We start from the raw sequence: 13951 nt of genomic DNA, 5'->3' as shown, positions 1-13951 counted from the left end.
GTCCACTTGATATCGATGGGTCAACTGTTGATGACCCTGCTCAGGTAGCTAACAAACTAAATGAATATTTTGCATCGACATTCACACATGAGGAGTTATTCAGCGAGGGGAATGCCAGAGGTGTATTCAACTCTAGCAGTAAGCTACAGAATCTTGAAATAACTGGGAGTAAAGTGGAGGAGAAACTGTTGAAGATAAACACAAGAAAGGCACCCGGGGTGGATGGGATCTATCCAGTTATATTAAAGGAGGCAGCAAAGGAAGTAAGCAAACCCTTAGCCATAATTATGAGAGCTTCCTTGGACTCAGGGGAGGTACCCATAGACTGGAAATGTGCAAATGTGAACCCAATTCACAAAGGAGGATCAAAGGCTGACACAAGTAATTATAGACCTGTGAGCTTAACTTCTGTTCCAGGAAAATTAATGGAGGCACTGGTTAAAGAAGCACTGCAGGATCATTTAGACAAGACTTCAATTATAGCTCAGACACAGCATGGTTTTGTTAAGGGGAAGTCTTGCCTGACCAACTTGATTGGATACTATGATGCAGTCACAAAAGAACTGGATGCAGGGAATAACTTTGATATTATATACTTGGATCTTAGAAAGGCTTTTGATACTGTTGCACATGGAAGGCTGCTACACAAATTGGAGCAGTGTGACATTGGAGGCAAATTGCTGCTATGGATAAAGGGGTGGTTGAGGGGGAGAAGACAGAGAGTGGTAATCAATGGACACTGCTCATCGTGGACTGATGTTATTAGTGGAATCCCTCAGGGCTCAGTGTTGGGTCCATTATTGTTTTCTGTATTTATAAATGATATTGATGATGGTATATCGGGCTTAATGTCCAAGTTTGCAGACGATACAAAGGTTGGCAGGGTTGTCAAGGACACTACTGACACTATGCTGCTGCAACAGGATCTGGAAAGGTTGAGCAGATGGGCTTCGAGGTGGCAAATGAAGTTTAACATTGACAAATGTAAAGTACTACACATGGGAAACAGCAACCCCAGAGCAACGTATCAACTCTGTGGTACTACACTGACAGTGGTAGAGAATGAAAGGGACTTGGGGGTGGTTGTGCAGGCAGATATGAAGTTCTCTGAGCAGTGCAGACGGGCTGCAAGAGTAGCTCATGGAGTATTGTCAATGATATACAGGAATTTTTCCAGCAGGGATAAGGAGGTGATTATTCCATTGTATAAGGCAATGGTCAGCCACACCTTGAGTACTGTATACAGGTCTGGAGGCCTCATTTCAAGAAGGATGTAGAGCTGCTGGAACGAGTACAGAGAAGGGCAACAAGATTAGTGAATGGAACAAAGGGGTACTCTTACGAAGAAAGGCTTAAGTTTTGCAAATTACAGTGTCTGGAGACTAGGCACCAGCGAGGTGATCTGATAGAGGTGTATAAAGCCTTGAATGGTTTAAGCATGCTCAATGCTGATGGGATTCTTCCTCTAGCTCAGAAAAATCACCTGAGAGGGCATAAATTCAAATTGAGGAAAGACAGATGTAGGATAGACGTGCGGAAATTTGCCTTTAGCCAGCGGGTGGTTGGTTGGTGGAACAGACTTCCATCCCTTGTGGTGGAGGTTGATAGCCTAAATAAGTTTAAGGCTCAGCTGGACAGGTATTTTGAACGAACAGAGGGGTGAAGTGGAAGTGAGTTTTTTTTTTTTTTTTGGCTGATGCTGCATAAGCTTGCTTTCTTGCATCAAATGCCTCTGCTAATGCTAATGCTAATGTTATACAAGTCAATGATAAGACCAAATGTGTAATGTCATGTTTGGAGACTGCATTTACGAAAAAGCATTGAATTCTTGAGGTTCCAGAGATGGGTGACTTTGTCTGCAAGAATAACAAAGGAGCTTCCATATGAGAAGAGATTACAAAGACTGGAAAAGAAACAAGGTATATCAAGAGGTTCTGATGTATGTGTGTAAGTTACAGAGAAGTGAAGAGAGGCAGGGTGAATGACCATACAATTTTCACATTGAAATAGGACACAAATACCAGGGATTATAAATAAAACCTGTTGAGAGAAAACCAGACTGGATCTAAGGAGGTTATGTTTGGATAGCATAGTTTCAACCACTGGAATAAATTTCATTCCTTGATTATTCGAGGAAAACGGTCTGATGAACTTTAAGGGACAATTGGATCAGTACCTGGTGGAGAGAGTATGATAGGAGGATACAGGTAGTATAGACAAAGGTGTTTTTTTATTTTTTATTTTTTATCTTGACATCTAGCTTCCTTACATTTTCAGCCTATACTAATACTATATTTTACTTCGTAAATTAGTATTTAGTCAGTCAATCGGCAAAGAGTGCAACAGCACATTATACTCCTCCCTAATAACATCCTGAAATTTTGACTGCAGTGATCATGAAATCTCAAAAACCAGACCAGCCATTTTCTTTCCATCTCATATACAACATTACAGTACAGTAACTCTGTATATCTATCCCAGATATGCCCTCCTAAGTTTGCAGGCATTGTTCATCAAAATTGGTATCTAATTTTATTGTATTCTTCTTATCTTATGTATCATCAGGCCACTATGCATTTATGAGTCATCTTAAAATTCACTAATGTATGTTCTATAAACTTGAAAAGTGAGTTGTTTTGTATTTTTACATGCAAGAAACTTTCCTGAGGAAAGCTGTTTGTGGCTCCAAGTGCCAAGCGATATTAGTGACCACAGTGCATTTTCATAGTGATTATCTGGTACGCTTTACTGTAACTATATAATATTGGTGTAGATACACCATAGTTAATCCATAAATTTGAACTACATAAGTAGCGTAGAAGGCATCATTTTAATTGTATTTCATTGTGGTCACCTTCACAACAAGATAGAGGTATTGCACTACTTCAAATAAATTTATTTTCAGAGGATACCACCACCCAGACGATCGTTTCGAAGCAATTGGGCTTCATCATCAGTGGGCGGGCAGGTACCCTGGCAATGCAACATGCCATCACAGTTGCGAAGTTATTTACACAATATGAAAGATGCCAAAGGGTGTTGGTAAAAATGTAATTTTGAAGATGAAATGCTTCGTCTTCGAAGCTTTTGAAGCCCATTAGCTTCGAAACGATTGTCTGGGTGGTGGTGGTATCCTCTGAAAATAAATAACAGTAGTCTTCTCTACTAGAGAAGTGTTATTTATTTGAAGTAGTGCAATGCTGCTATCTCGTTGTTGAAGATGACCACAATATGAGATACAATTAAAACGATGCCTTCTGCACTACTTACGTTGTTAAAATTTATGGGTTAACTATGGTTTATCTACACCCATATTATATAGTCAATTACAAAAACCCATAAGAATTATGCCTTGTGAATTTCATCTTCAAATTACATTTTTATCAACACCCTTTGGCATCTCTCATATTGTGGAAATAACTTCGCAACTGTGATGGCATGTTGCATTACCAGGGTACCTCCCGCCCACTGATGATGAAGCCCAATAGCTTCGAAATGATCATCTGGGTGGTGGTATTCTCTGAAAATAAATAACAGTTGTCTTCTCTACTAGAGAAGCATTATTTGTTCGAAGTAGTGCAGTACCGCTATCTCGTTGTGAAGGTGACCACAATATGAGATACAATTAAAACTATGCCTTCTACGCTACTTATGCAGTTCAAATTTAGGGGTTAACTATGGTGTATCTATACCGATATTATATAGTTAATTACCAAAACCCATAAGAATTATGCCTTGTGCATTTCGTCTTCAAATTACAGCTTTACTGTAAATATGTTTCTCCTGAATTTTGCAAGTCCGGTAACTCTTGAGTATCAGAATTAAATAGATCTATTATAATAATATGACCTAGAAAGGAAAGCACCTTTCTTTAACCCCCTTTTTATTTTTAGTTCATACTTACCTTCTCTTCGCTTGGGTCACTAGGTGGCACTGCTCTTGCCTCCACATGGCAGGGCTGGTAACTTGGGAGGAAAAGACAATCTCCTGGAGCCAAAAAGAGCACATCATGTGTAAAACAAACTCTGATTTATCTGGGCCAGACGCATCCCAGACATTCAAAAAGAAAGACAGTTCCAATGCAGGAACTGCCAAATGTCAGAAAATCGAGACAGAGACCTATCCTAGTCCAACTTTCTTAATTATTCACTCAACTGACGAAAACCCAGTTGGGAAACTCTCACCATTTAGAGTCAAAAAGGAATTAGGAAGTAGAGCAGGATCTCCCAGGTCTGTAAAAAGACTGCGGTCAGGAGACATTCTGATTGAGACCTCTAACACTAAACATTCAGAGCTACTTTTGAACTTTTAAACTCTCTGCCGGACTACCAGTCACTGTGACACCCCATAGCTTACTGTAAAGGATTACTCCTGTAAAGGAGTCATCTCAGATTGGGATTTACTAGATGTGTCCGAGGAGGAGATACTAGAAGAACTTAAAGAACAAGGAGTTATTCAAGTAAAGAGGATTTCTACCTGAAAAGATGGTAATCTGACCCCAACACGTAATCTGATCTTGACGTTTAACACTCTGCATCGTCCAACATCCATTAAGGCTGGATATCTGGCGTGCAATGTCAGACCATTTATTCCAAACCCACTCAGGTGTTTTCGATGTCAGAAGTATGGACATTCCCAAACCGCTTGCCGGGGAACCCCTACTTGTGCAAAATGTGAGTCAATAGAACATGACTGCTAAGCCTGTACTGTCGCTCAACCAATATGTCCAAATTGTAAAAAAGACCACCCTGCCTATGCTAGAACATGCTAACACTGAAAAAACAAAAAACTTATTCAGAAATATAAAGCAAACCATAATGTTTCCTATCAAGAAGCAAAGCAAATCATCTCACCCAAACAGGCCAACATATGTCCAAATAATGAAAAAATACCAGACAACAGCTATGCAAACCGAATTATCAGTGCCGCCAAAAGAGTCTTTCTCAAATTACCTCAAAACGCTTTACAGTGCAACTCAAACTCAAGTAGTCAATACACCAATGTCTATTCCTCATGAAAAACCTCACTCCCCGGATCAAGAATGCAAAGAAAAACAAATCAAACTCTTAGACATCAAGAGGAAATAGATATTAATGAAATATCTGTAGATGAAAAAACAGAGAACTCCAACAATACAAAAACATTCTGAAAGTCCAACAAGAAACTAATAATGAACACAATAATTCAGTGGAATTATCGTGGTTTCCATGCCAATTTTGATGATCTGTACGATCTCACCTCTAAATACACACCAATATGTCTCTACCTTCAAGAGACATTTAAAACCTCAAGATACACCAAAACTGTCTCAGTATAATATCTTTAGAAAAGATAGGACCCACCAAAATATTGCACATGGTGATGTAGCTGTTTTAGTGAAACCGCATGTTCCTACCAAGCAGGTCTTACTGAATTCTCCACTTGAGGCAGTAGCTGTCCGTATAGCTGCTGACATCAATATTACAATTTGCTCCTTGTACATTCTACCTAGTTATAGCTTTCAACAAAATGTTCTAGATAATCTCATAGCTCAACTCCCCACACCTTTCCTCATTCTGGGAGATTTAAATGGGCATCACACGCTATGGGGCAACAACACCATTGATTGAAGAGGAAAGTTAATTGAAAAATGTTTAGATGATAACAACCTTCTCCTAAATGATGGGTCACCTACATATATTCAGAGCCAATACTGCGATTGACTTGTCTATCTGTACAGCAGTCCTATATCCTACCTAAAATGTACAATAAACAATGATCCACTACACAGTGATCATTTTCCCATACAAATTGAATTATTAAACAAACCCTCTTATCATCATACTAAAATTCCGCAGTGGTAAAGCAGATTGGCAGATGTATAAAAAACTAGCTAAATTTGACACGGAAATAATCCGAGAATCCCCAACTGATGAAGCCATTGAACATGTCACAAAAACAATACTACATGCAGCAGGAAAAAACCATACCAAAATCCTCTTCAAAATTGCCGAAACACCCAAAATTCTGGTAGAGTGACGAATGTTGAGCAGCTAAAAAAGAGCAAAGTAAAGCCTGGAATATCTTTTGCCACAGTCCAACAACAGCTAATCTTATCCATTTTAAACATGCAAGAGCAAGGTATGTTAGACACTAATAAAAAGTCAGCTTGGATTTGCTTTACTTCGACCATCAATCAAGAAACTTCTGCACATAAAATTTGGAAAATAATTAAAAAAATGAATGGTAAATATCAAACAACTCCTGTGCCTAGCATGGAATGGAGGGGACAGAACGTTTCTGACCCTGCTCAAATTGCCAATATCTTAGGGGAAACTTTTGTAAAAACATCAGCAACAGAAAGTTACACCCCAACCTTCAGAAGATTTAAAATAAATAAAGAAAAACAAAAATTAAAATTTTCATCAAAGCGGAATGAACAATATAACCTGCCATTTACTGTCCATGAACTGCGTAGAGCTCTTTCAACAACTAGACACAGCACGGTAGGACCAGATAATGTTCACTATTCGATGATACAAGAATTGAGTTCTGAATCATTACAGGCACTCCTTGATCTATTTAATAGACTCTACATAGAGGATACATTCCTTAAAAAATGCCATCATGCTACAGTCCTTGCATTCCTTAAACCAGGTAGAGATCCAAAAAACCCCACTTACTATAGACCCATTGCCTTGACCAGTTGCCTCTGCAAAATTCTTGAAAAGATGGTAAACCACTATGTGATATGGTACCTAGAAAATTTTAATCTCATACATGCTGCATAATTTGGTATCCAACAAAATAGATCAACACTAGATATTCTTGTACGACTTGAGAACTCCATCCGAAATGCATTCCTTAGATCGGAACATCATGTCATGGTATGCTTTGATATCAGTAAGGCTTACTATTCCATGTGGAAGTATGGAATACTCCGTGAACTATATCAACATGGACTTCGGGGTTATCTCCCAATTTTCATACAAAACTTCTTGTACAAACGCACTTTTCAGGTTAGATTCAAAACTTCGTTATCCCAAGTATTCTTGCAAGAAGGAGGAGTCCCCCAATGCTCTGTACACAGTGCTACACTTTTTATAATTGCAATTAACACCATTGCCGAACAACTTCCAAACACTATTGAAACAGCACTGTTTGTATATGACCTTAGCATTTCATGTCATGCCAAAAATATGAATACTGTTGAGAGACAATTACAAGTGGCAATAAATAAGATCAGTTCATGGACACAAATTAATGGCTTTCAACTTTGTCCCCAAAAAATGTTGTGCATCCATTTTTTCCGCCAACGTAAACTTCACCCACATCCGGAACTACAACTGAATGGTCAACCAATAGCAGTTCATCCCAGCATACGGTTCTTAGGAATCACATTACACCATAAACTTATCTTTTTAGAGCATATTAAAAAACTAAGAACTTCCTGTCAGCAAAAGCTAAATATCATCCGGGTTCTCTCAGCAACTAAGTGGGGAGCTGATCGAGTTACCTTGTTACGATTATACAGGGCCTTAATAAGATCAAAACTTGACTACAGAGCACTAGTGTATAGCTCTGCAAGTCCTAGTGTCCTTCGCTGGCTTAATCCTATCCATCATAGTGCAATATGCATTGCCATAGGAGCATATCGCACGTCTCCAATACATAGTCTATATGCTGAAGCACATGAACCCCCTCTCTCTATCAGAAGACAACAACTTATATTATGCTATGTAATAAAATTAGATCTATGCCTGAACACCCAAACTGGGAGATACTTTTCACCCACCAGCACAGCATGTTATACCGAAACCGTCCTTCTGCTAACTGACCATTAGGTATACGAATAAAATACCTTTCAGAAGAATTTAATCTGTCTTTAAATAATGTTGCAAATACCCTTCCAATTTTCTGTGTTCCTTGGGACATTACTTCACCTTCATGCGAGTTATCCCTCCCTCAATGGAATAAATCTACATTACATAAAGAAAATTTCTTACAACTTTATCATGCAGTAGTGGATCAGTTCCCCAACTTCGTTGTTGTGCATACAGATAGAATGAGGCTCACGTTGGAATTGCCATAGTTTTTCTGAACATTACTTTGGCCTATGAATTGCCATATGAGTTCAGTATATTTTCTGCCGAACTAATGGAAATTCAGATCGCACTGAAGCATATTGAGTCCTTCGATATTGTAAATAGTATAATTTTACAGATTCTTTAAGTGCACTTCAAGCCCTGAAAAACACCGTGAGTATCACCCACCCAGTCTTAAAGGAAATAACATCCTCTTTGCGTACTTTATCCAAACTTGGGAAAGCACACACCTCTGCTGGGGTCCCTGGACATATGGGAATACCAGGAAATGAATTAGCTGATAATGCTGCAAAATCGGCTGTCTTACCACCCGAAACTGGAAAATCCCATATCAAGTATATATCAATAATCCAGGCAAAATGCATGTATCATTGGCAATTATCATGGAAAAAATCAATATAACAATAAGCTCTGAAGTATTAAGCCAAATCTTGAGCAATGGCTTTCAAGCTTCATCTCAATTCGACAACAGGAAGTAATATTAGCACCCCTACGAATAAGTCACACAAATATCACTCACAGTTATCTATTAAGAGGGGAGATCCCCACTAAGTGCTATCACTGCAACACAGTGCTTTCAATAAAACATATCCTTATTGATTGCCCAAAATATGCAAGGGAACGCCAAAATCTCTTCACTCCGGCCACAACGGAAGACCTTCTTTCACTTACTTCACTTTTAGGCAATAAAAGTGTCTCAAGCATTTTTACCTTTCTCAAAATGATTAATGTATACCACCTCCTTTAATTAGATAAAAAACTAACTTGCTGGTACTATTTTTTACAATTTTTTAAAATTATCTCACAGGAAATAGCATAAATTCTTATCATATGAATGGTGCACTATGGCCATAGTTGCAGACACGCCTAAGAAATCTCTAAATCAACCAACCAAGCAAGCTGTTTGCCAAGTCGTCTATCAAGAAACACACAGTGAAATCAGTTGTCAAAGCAGTTTCCAGCATCAGAGTTTGCTTGTCAGCAAATCATTTGTAATATATTTGACATTGGGAAATACAAAAGCACAGCTTTTGGAAGCTATAGCAAAAAACTGTTGTCATATTGACAAAACACACCAAACATTATTTGCTATCAGAGTTCCTGGGGAATATCTACAAGCTCAGTGCAAGGGTTTAATTGCCATGCAGCATGGCATCTACCAATAAAACAACATTACAATACACTATCACTCAAACTACATTTGACCAAACTACAAACTACATTGGGAAACATCGCTTTCTCAAGTTGCCCATGGTTGTACATAGTTTGTAGTTACTGAGATAATGCCATTCATTGAAGCACAGGACTTGCTGATTAATTTCTAGATTAATTACTGTCTTCCCTCCTCTCCCATTACATTTTTAATAGTTGCCAGATTTTTATGAGATTGCTTCCCACTCAACTCATTTGCAATACTCAAATAATGTAAGTTTGACAGCAACTTACATTTAGGTTTACTGTTAAAAATAAAAGAGTGCTATGGCTTCGTTTTCAAAAAAATCCTTTGCTAAATATAAATAATTGTTAATGCTACTGATACTGCATTTATTTGTCTATATTTTTGCCCATTATTCTGTAACTGTTGATGTTATTATAGGTACAGCTATATTGCCTGAAGGAGCAGCTAAATCTGGCCATGTGCTTCTAGTCATTCAGTCCACTGGAGATGTGCCTAATTCCAATTCTTGTACAACCTTGTCTGCTACTTCAATACCAGGAAGCATATCCTGCACCAGCTCCCAGTTATTAGTTAAAAATGATATTTCTGATATTCCTCAGACGAACACAGAATCTAGAAAATGCTTAGAAGTTACAACAGTTCCTCCTGCTGCTATTTCAACAACAGGCATTTTATCAAATACTGACTCCCAGGTACCTACTACTGCTGCATCTAATTTATTAGTGACAAACTTGGATTCGATGAATTATTCAGTTCCTGTTGAAAGTTCTTTAGCAGCAGTAAATTCTGATCATGATAAAGATTCTACATTAACCAGCTGGAATAATTTGAAGCTTTCTAGTTTACCATTATCTACAGTCAAACCAGAAGGGTTAATATCTACAAATGAAACAAGTAGTACTTTGCTACCCAGCATAGTGGGCATATCAAAAAAACCTGAAAATGTTCTTAAGACTTATGAGCTGCCTTCGGCCCTGGATATTGTAAACTCCAATTGTGATACAGAAAAATCTCTTTCAGAGCAGTGTTTTAACACGACTTGTGATTCAATACTGAATAGAGTGCCATACAGTAGTTTACTTCCAGATCATAGTGTTAATTTCTCTGGTGTAACAGATATCCAGACTAAGCAAAAACTGCCCTTTTGTGGAGAGCAGTCTGGAGCATTATCATCTGTGAATGCAAGAAATTCTGTATTAACTGAAGAAACGGTATTTTCACCATGGAATGCTGCTCAGAAATCAGAAATAACTAATCTCCAAGAAAACTCTGAGATAGCATACTGTAATGATTTGGGGACTGCCTTTGTTAATAATGTTGACAAAACTGCTGATAGCCAACATTTAACTGCCAATGAAAACTCTCCATCAGCTGTAGTTGCTAATATTCAAACTATTGAAACTCACCCTCTTGATAGCGGACCATTTCCTGCTATCATTTCTAGGCCAGAGCTTACCATAAATGAGAGTCCAGCAGCATCGTGTTATTCAGTTTCATGGAATAATTCTCAGGAAAACAGCCTTAAAAAAGAATCCCATATTTCGTTCTCAGACAACCTAGATTCTGCATATGTGAATGAATGTGCTGAGAAAGAAAATGAAACATCTGGTATAACAAATACTGTTGAACATACTGAAAATAATACTGTCAGCATTGGAACATCAAGTACTTATCCCATTAATGGAGTCACATCAGATCTTTCCACTCGGAATGGCACTTCGTCATTATCATGTTTTGCACCTTCTGACTCTAATATGCAAACTGCAGTTGTTGGCGTCAAAACAAACACATTTGATTGTGGATCTGGAACATATCAATCTGACAATGTTACACCTGATCTTTCCATAAATAATTCAAATTCATGCTATTCAGCTGATAGTATTATCACACCAAGAGCTTATATGGTTCAGGCTAGTAGTCAAGATTATGCCACTAGTACCAATATCTCTGCAAGTGAAAATGCAGTCAGTAATATAGGGGACAGAATAATGAGTAGCACATTAAGTACAGAGATGTTAAACAGTACTTGTTCCGTTCAGAATTGCAATACATGTAATGAATTCCAAGAAAATGTTTCTGAGAGGAAGAATTCATCAGGAGTAGACCAAATTTCTGAAGTCTCATGGATGGCTGATTCAGAACTTCTCAAGCTAATAAATCCTAGTACCTTTGATAATGGTAATGCATTTTTCAAATTAATTATTAGTTAATTCTATATATTATTATTCATAAAAGTTTATAATCTTTATACACATTTAACCATCAAGCAGGTACTGACCAAAAAGTTGATTAAATAGTTGAGGCTCTAACAGGGCTCCATTTTTTAAATTCTTAAAGTGTGGCCATTTATGTACAGGGTAGTCATAAAGGACCCTAACATAAAAATATGTAAATTTATTCATCTATTACAGGTGGTAGATGACTTTCATCAACCGGTGAAATACCACCACTTTGCTTATTGGAGGCTTGAAGTGGTGAAACCCATGTTTAGTCTCTAGAGCAAAGTTTCTGGCATCCCCCTCCCCTCTCCCCATACTTCTCCTTCAACCCATGCATGGTACTATAGGTTTTGATACCTTTCGTGTTTGGGGTTCTCATAAAAAAAAAAAAAAAATACACAAGAAAATATAATAACCAAGTTTTTTTTGCAAGGCTATCTCTAAATAGGCCTACGAGGCTGGGAAAACTCATATTAAATAATTAAACTTCACGCCAACCAGTAATTGAAAATATTTTAATACTGTAACTAAAAACACTATTTACAATAAAATAATTAAAACTAGTTTAAAATATTTAAAATATATAAATAAAAACAATTAAAATATGACTGAAAACAGATATTAAAAAATGTTAAAAATATTAAATATATACCGTAACAACTGTAGATTTCGGAGACGGCAGTCTCCTTTCTCAACAGCATACATTTTGCTGTATGCACATCCTTAAATAGCAGGTCACATTTGTCACATGGTTCCCCAGGAATATGATTTGTATTTCCCATTTGCGCACCAGAACCGGAAATGGCCCGGGAGCGTGCTACCCGAAACCGTTCATCGTGTCCCAAGACAACCGTTTCAAAGAAAGGGTGTAAACGTACACCCTTATCTCTATTAATAGTATTACTGGCTGCCCTAATGCGTAAGCTCTCGAGCCATTTACGGTTCCAGAACCCCTGTGCATGATCTGTGATGACAGCATCCTCCGGGGAGATCTGATGTTGCTTCTCCCAGAAATGCTCTGCCACGGCAGACTTCCCGTAATTTGCAGTCTTTATTGCATTCATGTGTTCCCCCAGCCGGTCCTTAAGTCGCCACCCCATCTCTCCCACATAAGATACCTCACAACTAGCGACTTAAGGACCGCCTGGGGGAACACATGAATGCAATAAAGACTGCAAATTATGGGAAGTCTGCTCTGGCAGAGAATTTCTGGGAGAAGCAACATCAGATCTCCCCGGAGGATGCTGTCATCACAGATCATGCACAGTGGTTCTGGAACTGTAAACGGCTCGAGAGCTTACACACTGGGGCAGCCAGTAATACTATTAATAGAGATAAGGGTGTACGTTTACACCCTTTCTTTGAAACGGTTGTCTTGGGACACGATGAACGGTTTCGGGTAGCGTGCTCCTGAGCCATTTCCAGTTCTGGTGCGCAAATGGGAAATACCAATCATATTCCTGGGGAACCATGCGACAAATGTGACCTGCTATTTAAGGATGTGGCATACTGCAAAATGTACACTGTACATTTTGCAGTATGTACACTGTACATTTTGCATGAGAAAGGAGACTGCTGTCTCCGAAATCTACAGTTGTTACGGTATATACAGGCATACCTCGATTAACGAATAGGATGCGTTCCACGAAATTACTTCGTTAAGCGAAACTTCGTTTTCAGAGGTAAAAATACTATGGCCAGAATAGGGATACGTTCCTACGTAAAGAAAATGAAAAGCTTTTTTTCGAACAAAGAAAAGTTTTATTAAATAAACAGTCAACTTACATACAAAGTGAAATCACATTTTAAAATATGAGGTTAAAGTTGATTGTTTATGCTTTTTTTCTCTTTCATTTAACAATTGCCTATACGGAGTTATTGCATTTAACACTGATCGCTTAACTATAACACTTCTTCCTAAATCGGGATCATTTTCACTAAAAAATTTTAAAACGTTTTCAATGTCATTTAAGCACCTTTTTAAATCTTTGGTTGTTAACACTTTTTCGGCAGGAACTTCTTTAACTTCGCCTTCATTATCTTTGTCTTCGTTGCTAACAAGGTTTTCTAAATCTTCCACTGAAAAACCATCATCTTCTGCATTCAATAAATTTCTAACATCCTCTTCATCGACATTTTCGAAACCTATTGATTGAGCCATCTGGATAACTTCATTTCTAATTTCTTGGATGTTATTTTCTTCTTCTAGTACAACTTCTGGCCATATTTTGCGCCAAACTCCATTTAAGCATTTCTTAGTGACTTCTTTCCAAGAACTATCAATGTTTTCAATTGCGTTTTTAATGGTGTAGTTTTTCCAAAAAGTTTTAACTGTCATTTCCACTTTATCCTCTAGTTCAGTTAAATTGCTTAAAGTTCGACGCAGATAATAAGCTTTAAATGATGCTATTACTCCCTGATCCAATGGTTGAATCAGGGAAGTTGTGTTTGCTGGAAGAAACACAACT

General features: G+C 37.9%; 1 protein-coding gene across 3 annotated transcripts in view; it reads left to right on the top strand.

The window, feature by feature from the left end:
* Positions 1 to 13951, top strand: part of NFAT (nuclear factor of activated T cells 3) — a 283391-nt gene that overhangs the window by 221686 nt on the left and 47754 nt on the right. For all 3 annotated transcript variants that reach the window (XM_090369108.1, XM_090369107.1, XM_090369109.1), the window contains exon 8: positions 9682 to 11442. In XM_090369108.1, the coding sequence (XP_090225234.1) occupies positions 9682 to 11442 (1761 nt within the window). The remainder of the gene's footprint in view (positions 1 to 9681; positions 11443 to 13951) is intronic.

This window comes from Mastigoproctus giganteus, chromosome 2 (assembly GCF_048544385.1).
Source record: "Mastigoproctus giganteus isolate SK-2022 chromosome 2, ASM4854438v1, whole genome shotgun sequence".
Classification (NCBI taxonomy): Eukaryota; Metazoa; Arthropoda; class Arachnida; order Uropygi; family Thelyphonidae; genus Mastigoproctus; species Mastigoproctus giganteus.
Note: the sequence above shows the minus strand (reverse complement) of the source record. Positions and strands in the feature narration are given on the sequence as shown.